Source organism: Alosa sapidissima, chromosome 2 (genome assembly GCF_018492685.1).
Source record: "Alosa sapidissima isolate fAloSap1 chromosome 2, fAloSap1.pri, whole genome shotgun sequence".
Taxonomy (NCBI): Eukaryota; Metazoa; Chordata; class Actinopteri; order Clupeiformes; family Clupeidae; genus Alosa; species Alosa sapidissima.
Window position 1 is genome coordinate 35,048,598 of NC_055958.1, and position 14,484 is coordinate 35,063,081.

The 14,484-nt window shown below is 39.9% G+C and overlaps 1 protein-coding gene and 1 long non-coding RNA gene across 3 annotated transcripts in view; one reads left to right on the forward strand and one right to left on the reverse strand.

Moving 5' to 3' along the window:
- Positions 1 to 14,484, reverse strand: part of LOC121692869 — a 67,209-nt gene that overhangs the window by 30,674 nt on the left and 22,051 nt on the right. For both annotated transcript variants that reach the window (XM_042071868.1, XM_042071859.1), the window contains exons 9-12: positions 10,739 to 10,816; positions 10,499 to 10,654; positions 3,319 to 3,462; positions 3,050 to 3,136 (exon numbers count right to left, since the gene is read on the reverse strand). In XM_042071868.1, the coding sequence (XP_041927802.1) occupies positions 3,050 to 3,136; positions 3,319 to 3,462; positions 10,499 to 10,654; positions 10,739 to 10,816 (465 nt within the window). The remainder of the gene's footprint in view (positions 1 to 3,049; positions 3,137 to 3,318; positions 3,463 to 10,498; positions 10,655 to 10,738; positions 10,817 to 14,484) is intronic.
- Positions 8,819 to 13,343, forward strand: LOC121693485. The gene is made up of 3 exons (XR_006025518.1): positions 8,819 to 8,832; positions 12,293 to 12,295; positions 13,027 to 13,343. It is a non-coding gene; the product is annotated as an uncharacterized LOC121693485 (long non-coding RNA).

Here is a 14,484-nt window from a genome sequence, read left to right on the forward strand (position 1 = left end):
AAAAAGATTTTTACTGAAAGATGTTCCATTTTCTGAAAATTACCAGGTCAAAGAGTACCACAGTTGAAGAATAACCCTGCCGCAATAGCATATGTCTTATATTAATGTCAATTCCAGTTCTGTTAACACGGATAGGAGGCCAAGTTGTAGCTCTGAACTTACTGACAATAGCCTAAGCATGATCAATGGCAACATCTGACTCTGATAGGCCTGCCTATACAGAGAGAGATGAAGAGACTGTCTGACTGACTTTTGTGCAAAAAAGTGAAATAATACTGTTTATAATTTTTTTTCCTTCAGGACCAGATGGCTGTGCGACATGTTTTCAGTTCTGTGCAAGGAACCACCATCACACCATGTTAAGTGATAACTTACTTGTCCTCCATTTACTAGTGTCACAATGTAGCCAACGTGTAGCCTATATTATTATAAGTTATAGTGATATTTTGTAAGAATTTATTTACCAATGAGAACAGCCTAGCCTAATGTTATCCCTTTGCATCTCTCAACAGGGATACACAAAGGCTAGGGTTGATTGATGTTTTTGTATCAAAGAAGGGACTTATTTTATGTGGCATTTTCAAAATGTGTTGGCTATGCAGGTCATGTGACGCCTCTTCCGAGACACAGGCTCAGTTACTTTGCCATTATTAGTTAAATCACAGTCAGTTTTCAAGGGTCAGCCCATTACCATGCATACACCACTCATGCATTTGCTCATTCCAGTCTATTAATGCACTGAACATTCGTCTCTCATGATTTCATAGAAAGACAGAGCAGGAGGTTGCATATCAGGAGCGTGAAAGAGTTAATCTTGTATTTACATGTCACCTGTACTATAGTCTTATTTAATATATGCATAGGATTAATATTCTGCTGATTTGTCTTCCCATTACCCAACAATCCCTCTGTCTTTCTAGGAAGACGTCAATGTCAACAGCAGAAGGAAAATTACTCTGCAGGACCTTCCCATCTTCCTGTGGGAAGATGGATTTTTTAAGACCTGGAATGTAAGTTTTTGATTAAATTGTGTCCTTTCACTCTTTCTTCTTTTTTACTTTGTCTTCTCTATATATCTCTATTTCTTTTCAGCCCCCTCTGATACTACCTTGCAGCCAAAAGACAACAACCACAACCATCTTCCTAGCCACCAGAATAGCAATTAAATCATACTACAGTAATTCACCAAGAATGACATATTTGGGAATTTTACCTGAACTTTTCATTCACTGGTATTTCATATTATATTAAATACACACGTAGTGTTTTCATTGACTACTCTACTCATTAACTAATTACTGTCATGTTCTTCAGGCAGAAGAAATTGACCTGCCAGACTTCTCCGATGCAGCTGTAGCTATTCTCACTGTCTCGGGTGATACAGAATCCCTTGTGAAGTTTGGTCCTGCTATCCATTTTATAGTTCTTGACGGAGATATTGTTGTGTGATATAGCAGAGTTGACAGAGACGTTCATTTTGCTATTTGGCTTTCTGAATTTGTGCACTTCATCTTGATTATCCAAAGCAATTGTCCTACACATTTAAGTTCATTCAAAAAATTATAATGGGTTTGGAAGACCTGAAGCGGTTACCTCTTAGACTGCTGCTTAGCCTTAAAAATAAATTGCTGATGATGGATGAGTAAGCAGTCTGTTTTCCAAATATCATGGTTGGTACTGCCAGCATGTTAATACTCAAGCAAGCAATGGAGCTTTTCGCTTTTATTTATGTTGGCATATTATTTTGTTATTTGAGTATTATTACTTTCCTGTTCTTAGCAGACAGCAGTGGCACCGAGTGTGGTCTTCCGCTGCTGTAGCGCATCTGTTTCAAGGTTCGATGTGTTGTGCATTCTGAAAGTGTTGTGAATCAGCCTCATTTCTGTAAATGTACATACTGCGTACTTCTTATGGTCAGCTGTGATTTTTGTACCCATGTGTACCCTGTATGTGTCTTTGGTCTGTATGCAAGCATCCTTTGTTTATCCTTGAATTCAATGAAAGCCTGTCTTTTGCCTGTCTATGGCCTTTTGCCTATCACCAGGTGTGAAATGTTAATGTTTGTAGAACAGCATGTGTCCAAGCCTCTGAAGGACTTCCCAGGAAAGGGGGTAGTTTTAATTAAAAGACAATAGAAGCTGACCAGACCTGATGAAGGCCTAATCCTCATCCTCCCTTTCTATTGCATATTCAAACTGGGTTGGACCTAGAGGTCACTCCTTCTCTATGTGTGTAACTTTAAATATGGTAGACTGTTTCTGTATAGTCAGAGAATCCATGATGGGGTGAAACAAACATGTACTTCTCTCCCTTGAGGGCCACTGGCCCCTCATTGAAAAGAATAAAGCCTGGATCCTGATCTCGCATCGTCCTGATTGAGTCTTAAGAGAAATATGGTAGTAAAAATATACTATCAGTTAGGACATGCTCTTCTCCATATGTCGGTTGTAATGACTGACTGTTATTAGCTCAAACCAGCCTGGCCATTCTCTGACCTCTGGCATCAAGAAGACATTTTCACCTGGAAAAATGCCGCTCACTGGATATGTTATTTTTCAGACCTTTCTCTGTAGATCAGCAGTTTCTAAAATACTTAGACCAGCCCGACTGCCACCAACAACCATGCTATGTTTATAGTCACTTAAATCACCTTTCCTCCCCATTCTGATGCACGGTTTGAACTTCAACAGATTGTCTTGACCACGTTTACATGCCTAAATGCATGGAGCTGCTTTCATGTGATTGGCGTTAAAGAGTAGTTGAGCAGGTGTACCAAATAAAGTGGCCTGTGAGTGTATATATTCAGTGAGCATGGTCACATTCTCTTTCACCTTTTCACTGGTGACCGTCATGGCGCCCCTCAGTGATAGCTAACTCTGGCCAAAGCACACGTATTGTTTTAGGACGGAATCTCTGAATCTTACAAACGAGGTCCCTGAACACAGTACAGAGCGACACACACAGGTTCTCACTATAGATAACAAAACTGATAACATGCTGAGTGATTAGCATTTACTAGTGAAAAAGCAGACTTCATGAAGAATCTCACCTGAAGGTTTCATCAGTGACTCTTTTCAATTTAAGAGAAGAGAATGCACCTGCTCCATTATTGTTTGTCTCATCAGCTGCCCAGACACTAAAACAGGAGGAAGAGGACAGTCATATTCATCAGGAACACAATTACTCAGCAACAGTAGAGTGTATAAATAGAACCTAATAGTAGACACAAGTAACACACACAGAACACATATATACTCCATAATGATCACATGCCTTTCCTTCCAAAAAACATTTTGATGAAAATATTGTTTAACTTACTTAATGTCCATTAGGTTGGAATGAGTATTTTTATTTGGATGTATGTAGCTGAGGATATTAGAGGCCCAGTCTTGTGGCAGGTAATTCACTCCAATGTCCAGCCTTTTCAGATCATGAATAAGATGTTGCAGACTATTCCCCTGCCTATGAGATTTTTCATAAAATTATTGTTTAGGATTCTATGGCATAACCAAAATCTCATTTCCCAATACAAGCACTTATTTAAAGGAGAATTCTGGTGATTTTTCACAGATCTCTGTTTCTTGAGGTCACTAGTCGTGTTTCCATCCAACTCATGCAAATTAGCGATGCACATCCGTGGTAATGCGCATAAACAACCGTTTCCAACACCTATTGATTCTAATTATTTTACACTTGGGAACGACAGTCTCGGCAGTTTTTTTATATGGTCAAGTAGCATGACCAACAGTGGGTGGAGAGCTTTAGATTCAGCAAGTCCGGGTTTGAAGAATTATGCCGAATGATAGGCCCGGCTGTTGCCCCGAGTACTCGTTGTTGGACGCCTATCCCAACAGACAAGCCATCGCATCTATCTATCTATCTATAAATTGCAGGAACATCTGTCTGTCTGTGTGTCTGTCTGTCCGCATATCTGTTAACCACATATTTGTCGAACCGTTCGTCCATTTGAATCTTGCTACTGGCACGAGTAAGTGCAGTGCCAAGTATGCCATTGTTTGGATAAGAAAAGCAAAAGATATCGTTAAATATATTGGTAAAAGAAGCACACGTTGGCTTTCTCCGCTCTATCGTAGCCACCCCTCTGACACAGCACAGGGCAGGACCAGAAACTCACCTCACCTCAAACTAACGTTATGTCATACTTCTATCCGTATATAACGGCACATTTTTATGTTTTGTCGAAGACAGATTTTTGCGAGGCCAAACTCACTAGCTAGCTAGCTGGTGAAGTTAGCCCCGAACTTTTTTTTTTAGTTACAGTAGCCCCAGACCCTTATAGATAGCCCCAAACTTGTCATACCATGCGTGTGCACATCACGCATGGAATTAACATCATAATCATCATTACTGTTATTTCTTTGTGTATTTAAGTTCACATTAGCCTACGCTGTTTCTTGTCTTATCAACGTTTATCACCCGGAGAGAAGAAATACTCTTTTCTGATTGGCTGGTGGGGTGGCTATTAATTCTGAATAATAGGACACCGTTCCATATCAATGCTTATGAATGGTAACTATAACAACCATAGTAGGACGACGGTTGCAGCGCTTTAGAATCTTTGGTTGCAGGCTTCGCAACAATGGAATCAACTGTAAACAAGCTAACTGTCCATGCTATCGCTGTTATAGGGCCAACGAAAGTTGTACAACAAGCTGAACTAGTGAGCTTCTTTTTAAACGTTACCGTGTGTTTCCTTTGCTTTACAGTGGCAACCGGGTGATAAGCGGGATAACGGCCTTCGAGGTGTGTCCAGTTATATGGAATTAATGGACTCGGGCGGAGGCAACTCCGCTGCGAGTCAGGGAGTTTTTTGCCCCTCGCCCTCGTCCATTAATTCCGTATAACAGGACACCTCGGCGGCCGTTATCCCTTACATACTGAACAGCTACATTGTTGTTTCCTTAGTTGACCCGGCACGGCTGGACCATAACGGACGCGAGGAGGGGACCTGCGAGGGAATTACGAACTGGTAAGTTATGGCTTTATTTATCGACAATTTTGCTTAAGTGAAGAGTCGGACAGCTTGCACCGCTACTGTCTGTCTCACGTGAGAGGCTGTTATAACGTAAATGGCGGAAACACAGTCGCCTTAGTTGCTAAACCTAACTTTCTCAGATTTTATCAATGCAGGTAGGTGATGTGTTTTCTGATGCTATTAAAGGGGAAATAATAATTTAATAACGTGTTGAATGTTGTGCTTCAGTGATGCAGAAGTTTCTCATACCAGAAGATAAAGTGCTAAAAGTCGCAGGTGAGCAGGGCAGATGAGGATGTCTTTCCAGAACTTGCAACAGAAGCAATCTGTCATCTCTACTGATGATGGTAATGGGATTGAACATTTCCTAGTTTGTTTGTTTTTTGCAGGAAAGCTTTTAAAAATGTTTTAAAGAGTATTAATGTTTGTCAAAAAATGTCAGCAGCTTGCAGATGACATCCTGAGCAATCAAAAAATGTATTTTAACTCTCCTCTATCATGTGCATTTCAGTCGTCCCATAGCTGACTGCTCACACTCAATAGAGCTTGCAGACTACTCCAACCTGATGGAATTTGTGACACTCACACCTTGTGGTAGGCAGGCTTATAGTAAATCTTTATTATGAAATACAAAATGGCTCTCTCATCTAATGGGGCAAGTTGTGATTTAAGTAAACTAAACCTTGGTGTTCTTTGGTGTCAAGAGATCTTTTGGAATGAAAGCGTGCCAGTTCTTGATCTTCCTCGGCACCCTACTGTATATGGCAGTTTTGTGTTTGTTAATTTATGATTGTATGTGCCCTGTAACCTAATGTTTTTATTTGTGGTCCTCAGATTTTACACTACTGCAGCTAGATGGTGAAGGGTCTTCCTCCCCAAGTCTTACAGATACATTGTCCCTCTCAAGCAGTCTAAGCAGTCCTCAAAGCGATGTTGGTTCTCAAATGATTCAGCCGGTCATGGACAGCACCCGGGCAAAAAATGTAATCTTATAACTTCCATACTTTGTTCTTGTTGGCCTTTCTTCAAAGCCCAGCTTAATTAATGTCTTAATTTTGTCGTTAATTGTTGTTTTGTATTTTAAGTGAAAACATCCCAAGAAAGATACTGGTTCTAGAAATGGATAGATTAAGACATTTCAAATCTTTTGATGCTCAAATGTCCTATGGGTGTGATTGTATGTTGTTGTTGTAACATTGCTGACTTAATATAAGCTATATGGAATTCACCCTTGTTTTTATGTACATATTTATGCACTTAAATTACAGGTTTAAACTCTACCTCATGTTAATACAGTACATTACTGCATTACTGAAAAGTTCTTTATTATCTTGTCAGCAATGCTTTTATACAATGTTTGCACTCTCTGCACTACAGAGATGTGGTACTGACATGATTTTTGAAATATCCAACTGCTTGTCAATTGTTTAGCTGCTGTTAAAGCAGTTTGTTTTAAATATGAAATTGGGGCCGCACTAAACACAATATGTTTGGTTGGTTGGCTGTAACATGTTCAAACAGTTTGTCATTCAAAATGTCAAACATGAATTACAAATAAAAATGTCTGGTAATGAATGTTTTCTGTAGTCATTTTCACCTAAAATATTCTTTGTGTTTTTAATGATTAACTCTGAAAAGTGTTAAATAAAACATATTTTGTAAGTGTTAACTGTTAACACCATGAAAGAGTTCACATTAAAATTAACTCCAGGTGAGAGTTGTATTTTACCCCACATGGGATTAGTATTTTAACTCCCACAAGTGTTCAGTTTTAACTCCAGAAAAGAGTTTAAAATCAACTCCCGGAAAAGAGTTACTTTAACTTTTCCCTGGAGTACATTTGATGGTCTCACATGTACACTCAAATGTAGTTGATATAAACTCCCAGAGAGTTTATTCCAAAGGCCAGAATTTGCTGTGTAGGCCTATGTAGTGGCTATTCAAAATGACATAAAAAGTATGTGCAATAAACTGACGCTTTAAATAGCCCAGGCTACTTTGGACTTGACACTTTGAATAAACAAACAACAATTCAGACTGCAAGGTCCCAAATTGAAATGAGTGATAGGCTAATGGTCCCAAATTGAAATGAGTGATAGGCTAATGGTCCCAAATTGAAATGAGTGATAGGCTAATGGTCCCAAATTTAACAACGTTTCAGAAGACGGCAACAAGTGGCAGACAGAACAAGGTCACTAAATGCTACCAAAGACTGTTTTTTAATCACATCGTCGTTACAAATGTCAAACGATTGATGCATCATTCCACAAAATGGTATGTCTTCACTATCAGAAAGTTACTCAATAAACTTAATTATAGCCTTAACTCAAAACAGTTGTTAGGCTCATGTCATTTTGATCTGTAGAAATGTCACATGCAGTCATGCCTAAATTCTGCTTACTGCACATTAATTACAGGCTATAATATATTATAATATTCAGTATTCATTACTGAATGCTTAGCTGGAATGACGTTTTTCGCTATCATCCTATTTTTAAAAATACAGGTTTTCTACAGGAATGACATGTTTGAACGGGCACCACACTAGTTGAATGTGTGCTGAATACAGAGTTTTTGGCGAAAACTTTGCCATCAGCAAAACAACTATGCAACGATGTGTGTATTCAGTTTGTTTTATCCTACGGGAACAAGCAAGAGAACACATCAAGTTGCCTAATGTTGGGGAAGCGCCAGAGATTACTGAGATTCTCCGAAGGTTAGGTCACGCGATGCAAATAAACTGTTTCCATCAACTTTATTTGCATTATACCTTATGCGCATCGAGAGTTAATCCACTCCCCTTCTAGCGAATCAAATATAGATGCGCATTATAATTTTTGATGCACATTTCACATGTTTCCAACCAGGATTTTTATATTCAAATAGTTAAAATGCGCATTAGGAAGTTGGATGGAAACATGCTCACTGAAAACTGTCGGTACAAAAACTAAAGAAACAAAAACAATCGGCTGTACCAAGCTCATTGCTCAGTGTGCATTTAGAGTTGCTGCAGCCAACAGCTAGAGCTGCCAGGCAGCTAAAGTGCTATGCTCTGGGGTTATATAGATAGATAGATAGATAGATAGATAGATAGATGATACTTTATTGATCCCCAGGGGGAAATTCAAGAAATTCATGAGCCAAGAAATTCTCTTCCACCTTTGATATTCCACCAATATTTTGAGAAACTGATTTTTGATTTTCATGAGCTGTAAGCCATAATCATTGACACTAAAACAAAAATGGCTTGAAATATTTCACTTTATATGTAATGAATCTAGAATATATGAAAGATTTACTTTTTGAAATAAAATAAGGGGGAAAATGGACGTTTACACAATATTCAAAATTTTTGAGGCCCCCCCTTTAAATATGAATGTAAATGAACCCCCATGTTTATGCCCGCAGAGTGATTTATGTGAAAAATTGCTGGAATTCTCCTTTAATATCTTGACACAATTACAATGATTATCCTACATCTGGCAACATAGACAGAATAAGAGATGCACTAGCATCAGACGCTAATAACCATGGGTTTTAGCCACCTGGCAAGTGTGCCTGTCCTTCATGCCTGTGGCCATGCATTTGTGCTGTCTACACAACACAAGATACAAGAATTAAGCTAACTTATTACTTAAAGGAAAACATCTCTAACCTGGGCCCTACAGTATGTTTAGATTTTAGCTTTAGAAACACTGTGAATTGGTGCAGTATTGAGCTAGCACACAAACAGGAGAAATGGTTCAACGTAATGTAATCCTGTTGGGTATAACATACAGTGTAGTGTGTCAGTAGTACAAACTTCACCAATTCAACACTCATTTTTATGTTTTACAGTGTAAGTAAATTGTAATGAAATTTCAAGGTTTCATTCGCAGATCAGTTTGGCAACTTTTCGTTAAAGAGAATTTGGAGCAGTTCACCAAACGAACGTCAAATCAGCGTTGGCTTTGAGGCGGGTTGAGGTGTGACGCAACGAACAACATGACGGCATCCACAGATGAGATGAGCATAGCTATTATATCGCGCAAGTTTTATTCAAATTAGAAAGTATTCCTGGGTAAGCTGTGAAGCTATGAGTCTCAGCCATGCAGCTGGGAGGAATGAACGACACAGACATCCTCCATGGCCGATTCCAGTTCATAATAGAGGAATATACTTTCTTCAGAAGTGTAGGGCCTACCGTGAAAACTTGATGGGAATTGTCGTTGATTAGGTTCATGTCACATACAAATGGTAAGTTAAAACATCTTAACGTTAGTTACGTTACCTAACTTAATTGTATGTTAAACGAAGGCATTAGAAGAACACTTTGTTCATCTAATTGGTTGATTTGGCCCGTCGATAACCAGACAGATGGTTTATCCAATCAGTATTTCCGCCCCTTCCCAAAAGTTCTTCAATGAAAAGTTCCCAGATGGATATGCGGAGCAAATCCATCTGGCGGACTCAGGTTAAGTAAATTGCTTTCTTTACCACTGACTAGACTCCACATGCCATTACTAGTGTCTGACAACATGGACAGGATCCCTACAGATATCTGTTTACAGACAGACACATTTCATATCCCCCCCAAACAACCTGGAAAATTCAACCTACCATTGCAATTAGCCACAATGTTTACAAAGCTGTTTTTTCAAACCACTACCAGTCAAGAGTGTGATTTGTGACGCAACAGACTTGACACAGCAATCTCAAACATGAGAGGCATGCTACAAAGAAGCTAAAACCCATTGGTGCTAGCACTACTCAATGTGTTGAGAAATGAGAACAATGTTTCAAACATTTTGCATTAAAAAAATCCCTCTTTCTTGGTGCAAATGCTGATAGAGGATAAGACAAGGAATTCTAAGTCCCTGCTCATATTAAGCCGGGTAAATAGAAATATGCATATTTGTACCTTTGTCTTTGTCCAGTCCTATCGAGGACCCTCTCGAAAATGAGATGCCACATCTCAAGAGGCATTCCTCTTTAAATAAATAATATCTAATATCTAATATTTGAGGTGAAAGCGATCTCCGTCCATATTTTTGTATTGTTTCAAAAGATTTGTGTACACACTAATAACCCTGAAATGCCAGAGAAGTGTTTGTGGTTATTGGTTATCAATATCATGGCAACTGCATGTCCTCTGAAACTGCATTTTCACTATGCGCACTACAGCACAAACAGGTTTTCAAACGTATGCACCTCAGAGTGTTTTCAAAAAGTATAATTTCTGGTGTTGGAATACGCCATTTTAACATGGACGGAAGGGCTAAACAGAGAAATAATTAAACATTTGTATTTACCCGACTTAATGTGGACAGGGCCTTAGTTTTAATAAGCAGCAACTCAGTTACATCAGAAATTAGAGCATATTATGTCCTGACCACTATACAAATAAAGTGCACATAAAATATATCTTATTGCTTTAAATGTAAAGCTATGTAAGGTAAAGCACTATACAAGTTGGCTGTACATAATTGCTCAACTTCACCAGTGTTTGTCTTTGAACCACACCTTAGGCTTTGGACATCCTGTCCTAACTTTGCCCAGTCATATGCAGGCTCAGATGATGCCTCTCTGGGAGCCTCAGCAGCAGGCAGGACGAGAGTGATGAGGAGGATTTCGGGTTGCGGATCTTTGTGTTTTGCTTTATGGTATCCAACCGTCAGACTAAAACAAAGACAAATAACAATTATCCACTTTTAGATAAAAACACCAATGAACACCAATATTAAGTTTGTATGAGAGGCTTACGTGAAAAGGAGTTCATCTCTTTCTGCAGAGAAGGAGGAGCAGAAACTGTCAGCACCAGCTGTCTCATCCATTTCCAGGCTTTAGCAGAGAGGAAGGAGCTGTTAACGGCTTTTTGAATTCTCGGCCATATGTAAACACTACCATTTTTACATATCCACACAGTGATTGGGAAGAGTGAATTTCCACAGTATGCTCATTCTATGAATGAGTAAATACATATTTGCACGTTGTGTTTTAACTCCTGTCTCTTGATTGGTTGATTGGTTTGTTCGTAAGGGTATGTAAAAATACAGGTTCAATATCATGACACTTGGAAAAGTGTTCAATACCATAATACTTGGTGGATATTTTTATCACCCAGACAGAAGAAATACTCTTTTCTGATTTGCTGGTAGGGTGGCTAACAGGACATCTGGTAAAAAGAGTTTAAATCACCATTCCATATCAATGTTCATAGAATGGTAACTATAACAAACAAATGACGATTGAGCCTGGAAGCAGGCTTCACAACAATGGAATCAACTGTAAACAAGCTAACTGCCCACAAGGGCCGGCAGAAGGCATTGTGCAAACTGGGCAATTGCCCAGGGCACCAAACTACCAGGTGCGCCACAGTGGCGAGCTATAGGCTACAACATTGAAAACACATTGATTGTCAAATAATGGCATAGACGGTTTATGCGGGTGCAGCAACTGGGGCTATTTTAATTCCAAAGGCATAGGGAACTTTATCAGGATGCATAGTCTTGTGATGATTGGTTGAGAGGAAATATACATAATATTCTCATTTACACTTTACAAACTTTAAAGCTGATTTTCTCAAAACTTGTTTTTTTTTTCCTGGGATGACAATAGCTTTCACATTTTGGCCATATCTGGGTTGGCTAAACAGAATTGAACACATGTCCCCCTTGTTTTAAACCCTAAGGTCTGTGGATTATATATATCCAATAAACCCATTTTTTATTTTGTTAAACTGGACTCATTTCGTCGTGGCACGCCCCAAATAGTGTCCAATTTAATTTTAGTCCTTGGTGAAGGTGATGACGTCGGAGATGTTGGGGGCGATCAGTCTAGCAAGAAACCAAGGCTAGAAATTACTTCAGGCAGTTGTTTTAGGCACATTATGAAGGCTCGAAGAAGAAGCCAACAGCAATGCAGATGACCTATGGGACTACCTTCAGATACCCTACATCCCCACAATGGAAAATCCACTGGAGTGATGGGCGGAAAATAATGGATGTTTCCTCTGTCTTCCAGCCACTAGCACCCCAAGTGAGCGGACTCTTTTTCTGAATGCAAACCAAAAAGATAGCCAGGTGGACTTCATAAGTGAGAAGGACAACAACAGCGAGTAGCCTACTTGTAATGTAGGCTAGAAAACGTAAGACTATGGCCACACACACTGGTTTAGTTCTTTGTTGTTCTAAGTTGGCACCTTGGTTTGGTGAGTTCAGATTAATTTTGTATTGTAATAGTTAAAGACACAATAAAAAATCGTGTGTATTCTGAACTTGTATGTATGTAGAAATTGTAGTGTTGGTAGCCTGGTAGCCTGTAAGGGGGGTTTGTGTGGTTGGTGGCTCTCGGTTGGTTTTCTGCACAAGGAATCCGGTCTGAAGCTAAATGAAATTGAGCTGAAATACGTAGAGGGTGGAGCCAAGCTACATTGAATGATCCCTGTGTTTGAAATGTACTATTTAAATGAACTTGACTTGACTATCATGACCTAGCTTATCAGCCTGACAAGGCTGAAAATCCAGTCAATATCATGGAACAAAATGTCAGGTGATGAAGGTCCGAAACGTGTTCTGTGTTCTAATGAATAATTGCATGCGGAATGGACAGTGTGCAGGATTCCTTTTAATATATATTTGAGTAAAATTATTATAATTACTGTATATTATTTTTAATGAAATACATTCCACTATTTTACAAAGCATTAAGGTTTTTCGAAAACAAGTTATACTTTTCCACACCAAATACACCACTTATACTAACTGTTAAATGTAACGACTTGTTGCTGTTGCCATGGTGCCGCCGCGTTCGGACGCCTTTTTGGTTGCTCCGCCTAATTTGTGCTTATATTTACTCTTTTACCTTTTATTAACCCCTAATTTTTTGCACTTTTCCACTGCACTGATTACGTATGATGGCGTTACACTCAGAAACATCGGAAATGAATTGCCTTTTTTGTTTCGGGATGTTTTAATCGACGATTCTACCTGGCCGACTGAGATTCTCCGAGATGCATCAGGGAACCACGGAGACGCATCTCGGCGCAGAAGGAAAAAACACAGAGGAAAACGAGCCGGGGCCCGTAACAGATTGAGGAATAGAGCTCATAGGCCTCCACTGCCTAGCATTCTTCTAGCCAATGTCCAGTCTCTTGTGAACAAGATGGATGAACTAAGAGCGAGGATACAGTTTCAAAGAGACATCAGGGACTGTAACATTCTATGCTTTACTGAGACATGGCTAACTGAACTTGTACCGGACTGTGCCATCACTCCGGTGGAGTTTTTCTCTGCTGCTCGCTCTGACAGGACTGAGGAATCTGGAAAATCGAAAGGTGGCGGTGTTTGCATCATGACGAACAGCAAGTGGTGTGATCCTAGAAATGTTACCGTTCTCTCAAAGTCCTGCTCGCCTAATCTAGAACATCTAGCGATCGTCTGTCGACCCTTCTACCTGCCCCGTGAGTTTACTTCGGTAATATTCAACACTGTCTACATTCCTCCACAAGCCAACACAGATGCTGCGGTTTCAGAATTGCAAGAAGTGTTAAACAGACAACACACGCACCCTGAAGCTGCGCTTATTGTGGCCGGTGATTTCAATCAAGTACATCTGAACCGGTCCATGCCTGAATTTATTCAACACATTCACTTCCCTACACATGGTGACAACACACTGGATCACTGCTACACACAGTTCACGAACAGTTACAAAGCGAAGTCTCTACCAGCTTTCGGAAACTCAGATCATGCCGCTGTTTTCCTACTGCCTATGTACAATCAGAGAAGTCGGACGGACCCCCCAGTGACGAAGGAGGTCAAGCGCTGGACTGACCAATCGGAAGCCAGGCTACAGGACGCCCTTAGCAACGTTGACTGGGAGATGTTCAAGACGAACTCTGCTGACATCAATGAGTTTACGGAAGTATCATTGAGTTACATCAATATGCTAACTGATTCCATCATCCCAACTGTAAAGATCCGAAGCTTCCCTAACCAGAAGCCATGGGTGGATAGAGAAGTGAGAACGGCATTAAAGACACGCACCATGACTTATAATGCTGGGCTTATTTCAGGGGATATGACGGATTACAAAGCAGCATCTTATAGTTTACGCAGAGCTATTAAAGATGCTAAGCGGCGCTATAGAGACAAAGTTGAAGCTGATTTCTTGGAGGGTGATCCAGCACGAGTGTGGAAAGGACTCCGAACCATCACTGGCTTTGAAAGAAAGTCCCCTCCTATGATGAATGTGAGTAAAGCCCTCCCTGATGAACTTAATGCTTTTTATGCTCGCTTTGACATGAAAAACACAGACTATCTTGCACTAGCTGCAGCATGTGAAGCAAATGAGGATGCACCTTTCTGTGTCTCTGAGGTCGATGTGAGCAATGCCTTTAGGAGGGTTAATTGTAGAAAAGCTGCTGGACCGGATGGAATTTCTAACAGGGTTTTGAAATCCTGCGCTGCTCAGTTAGCTCCTGTGTTCACTTATATCTTTAACACATC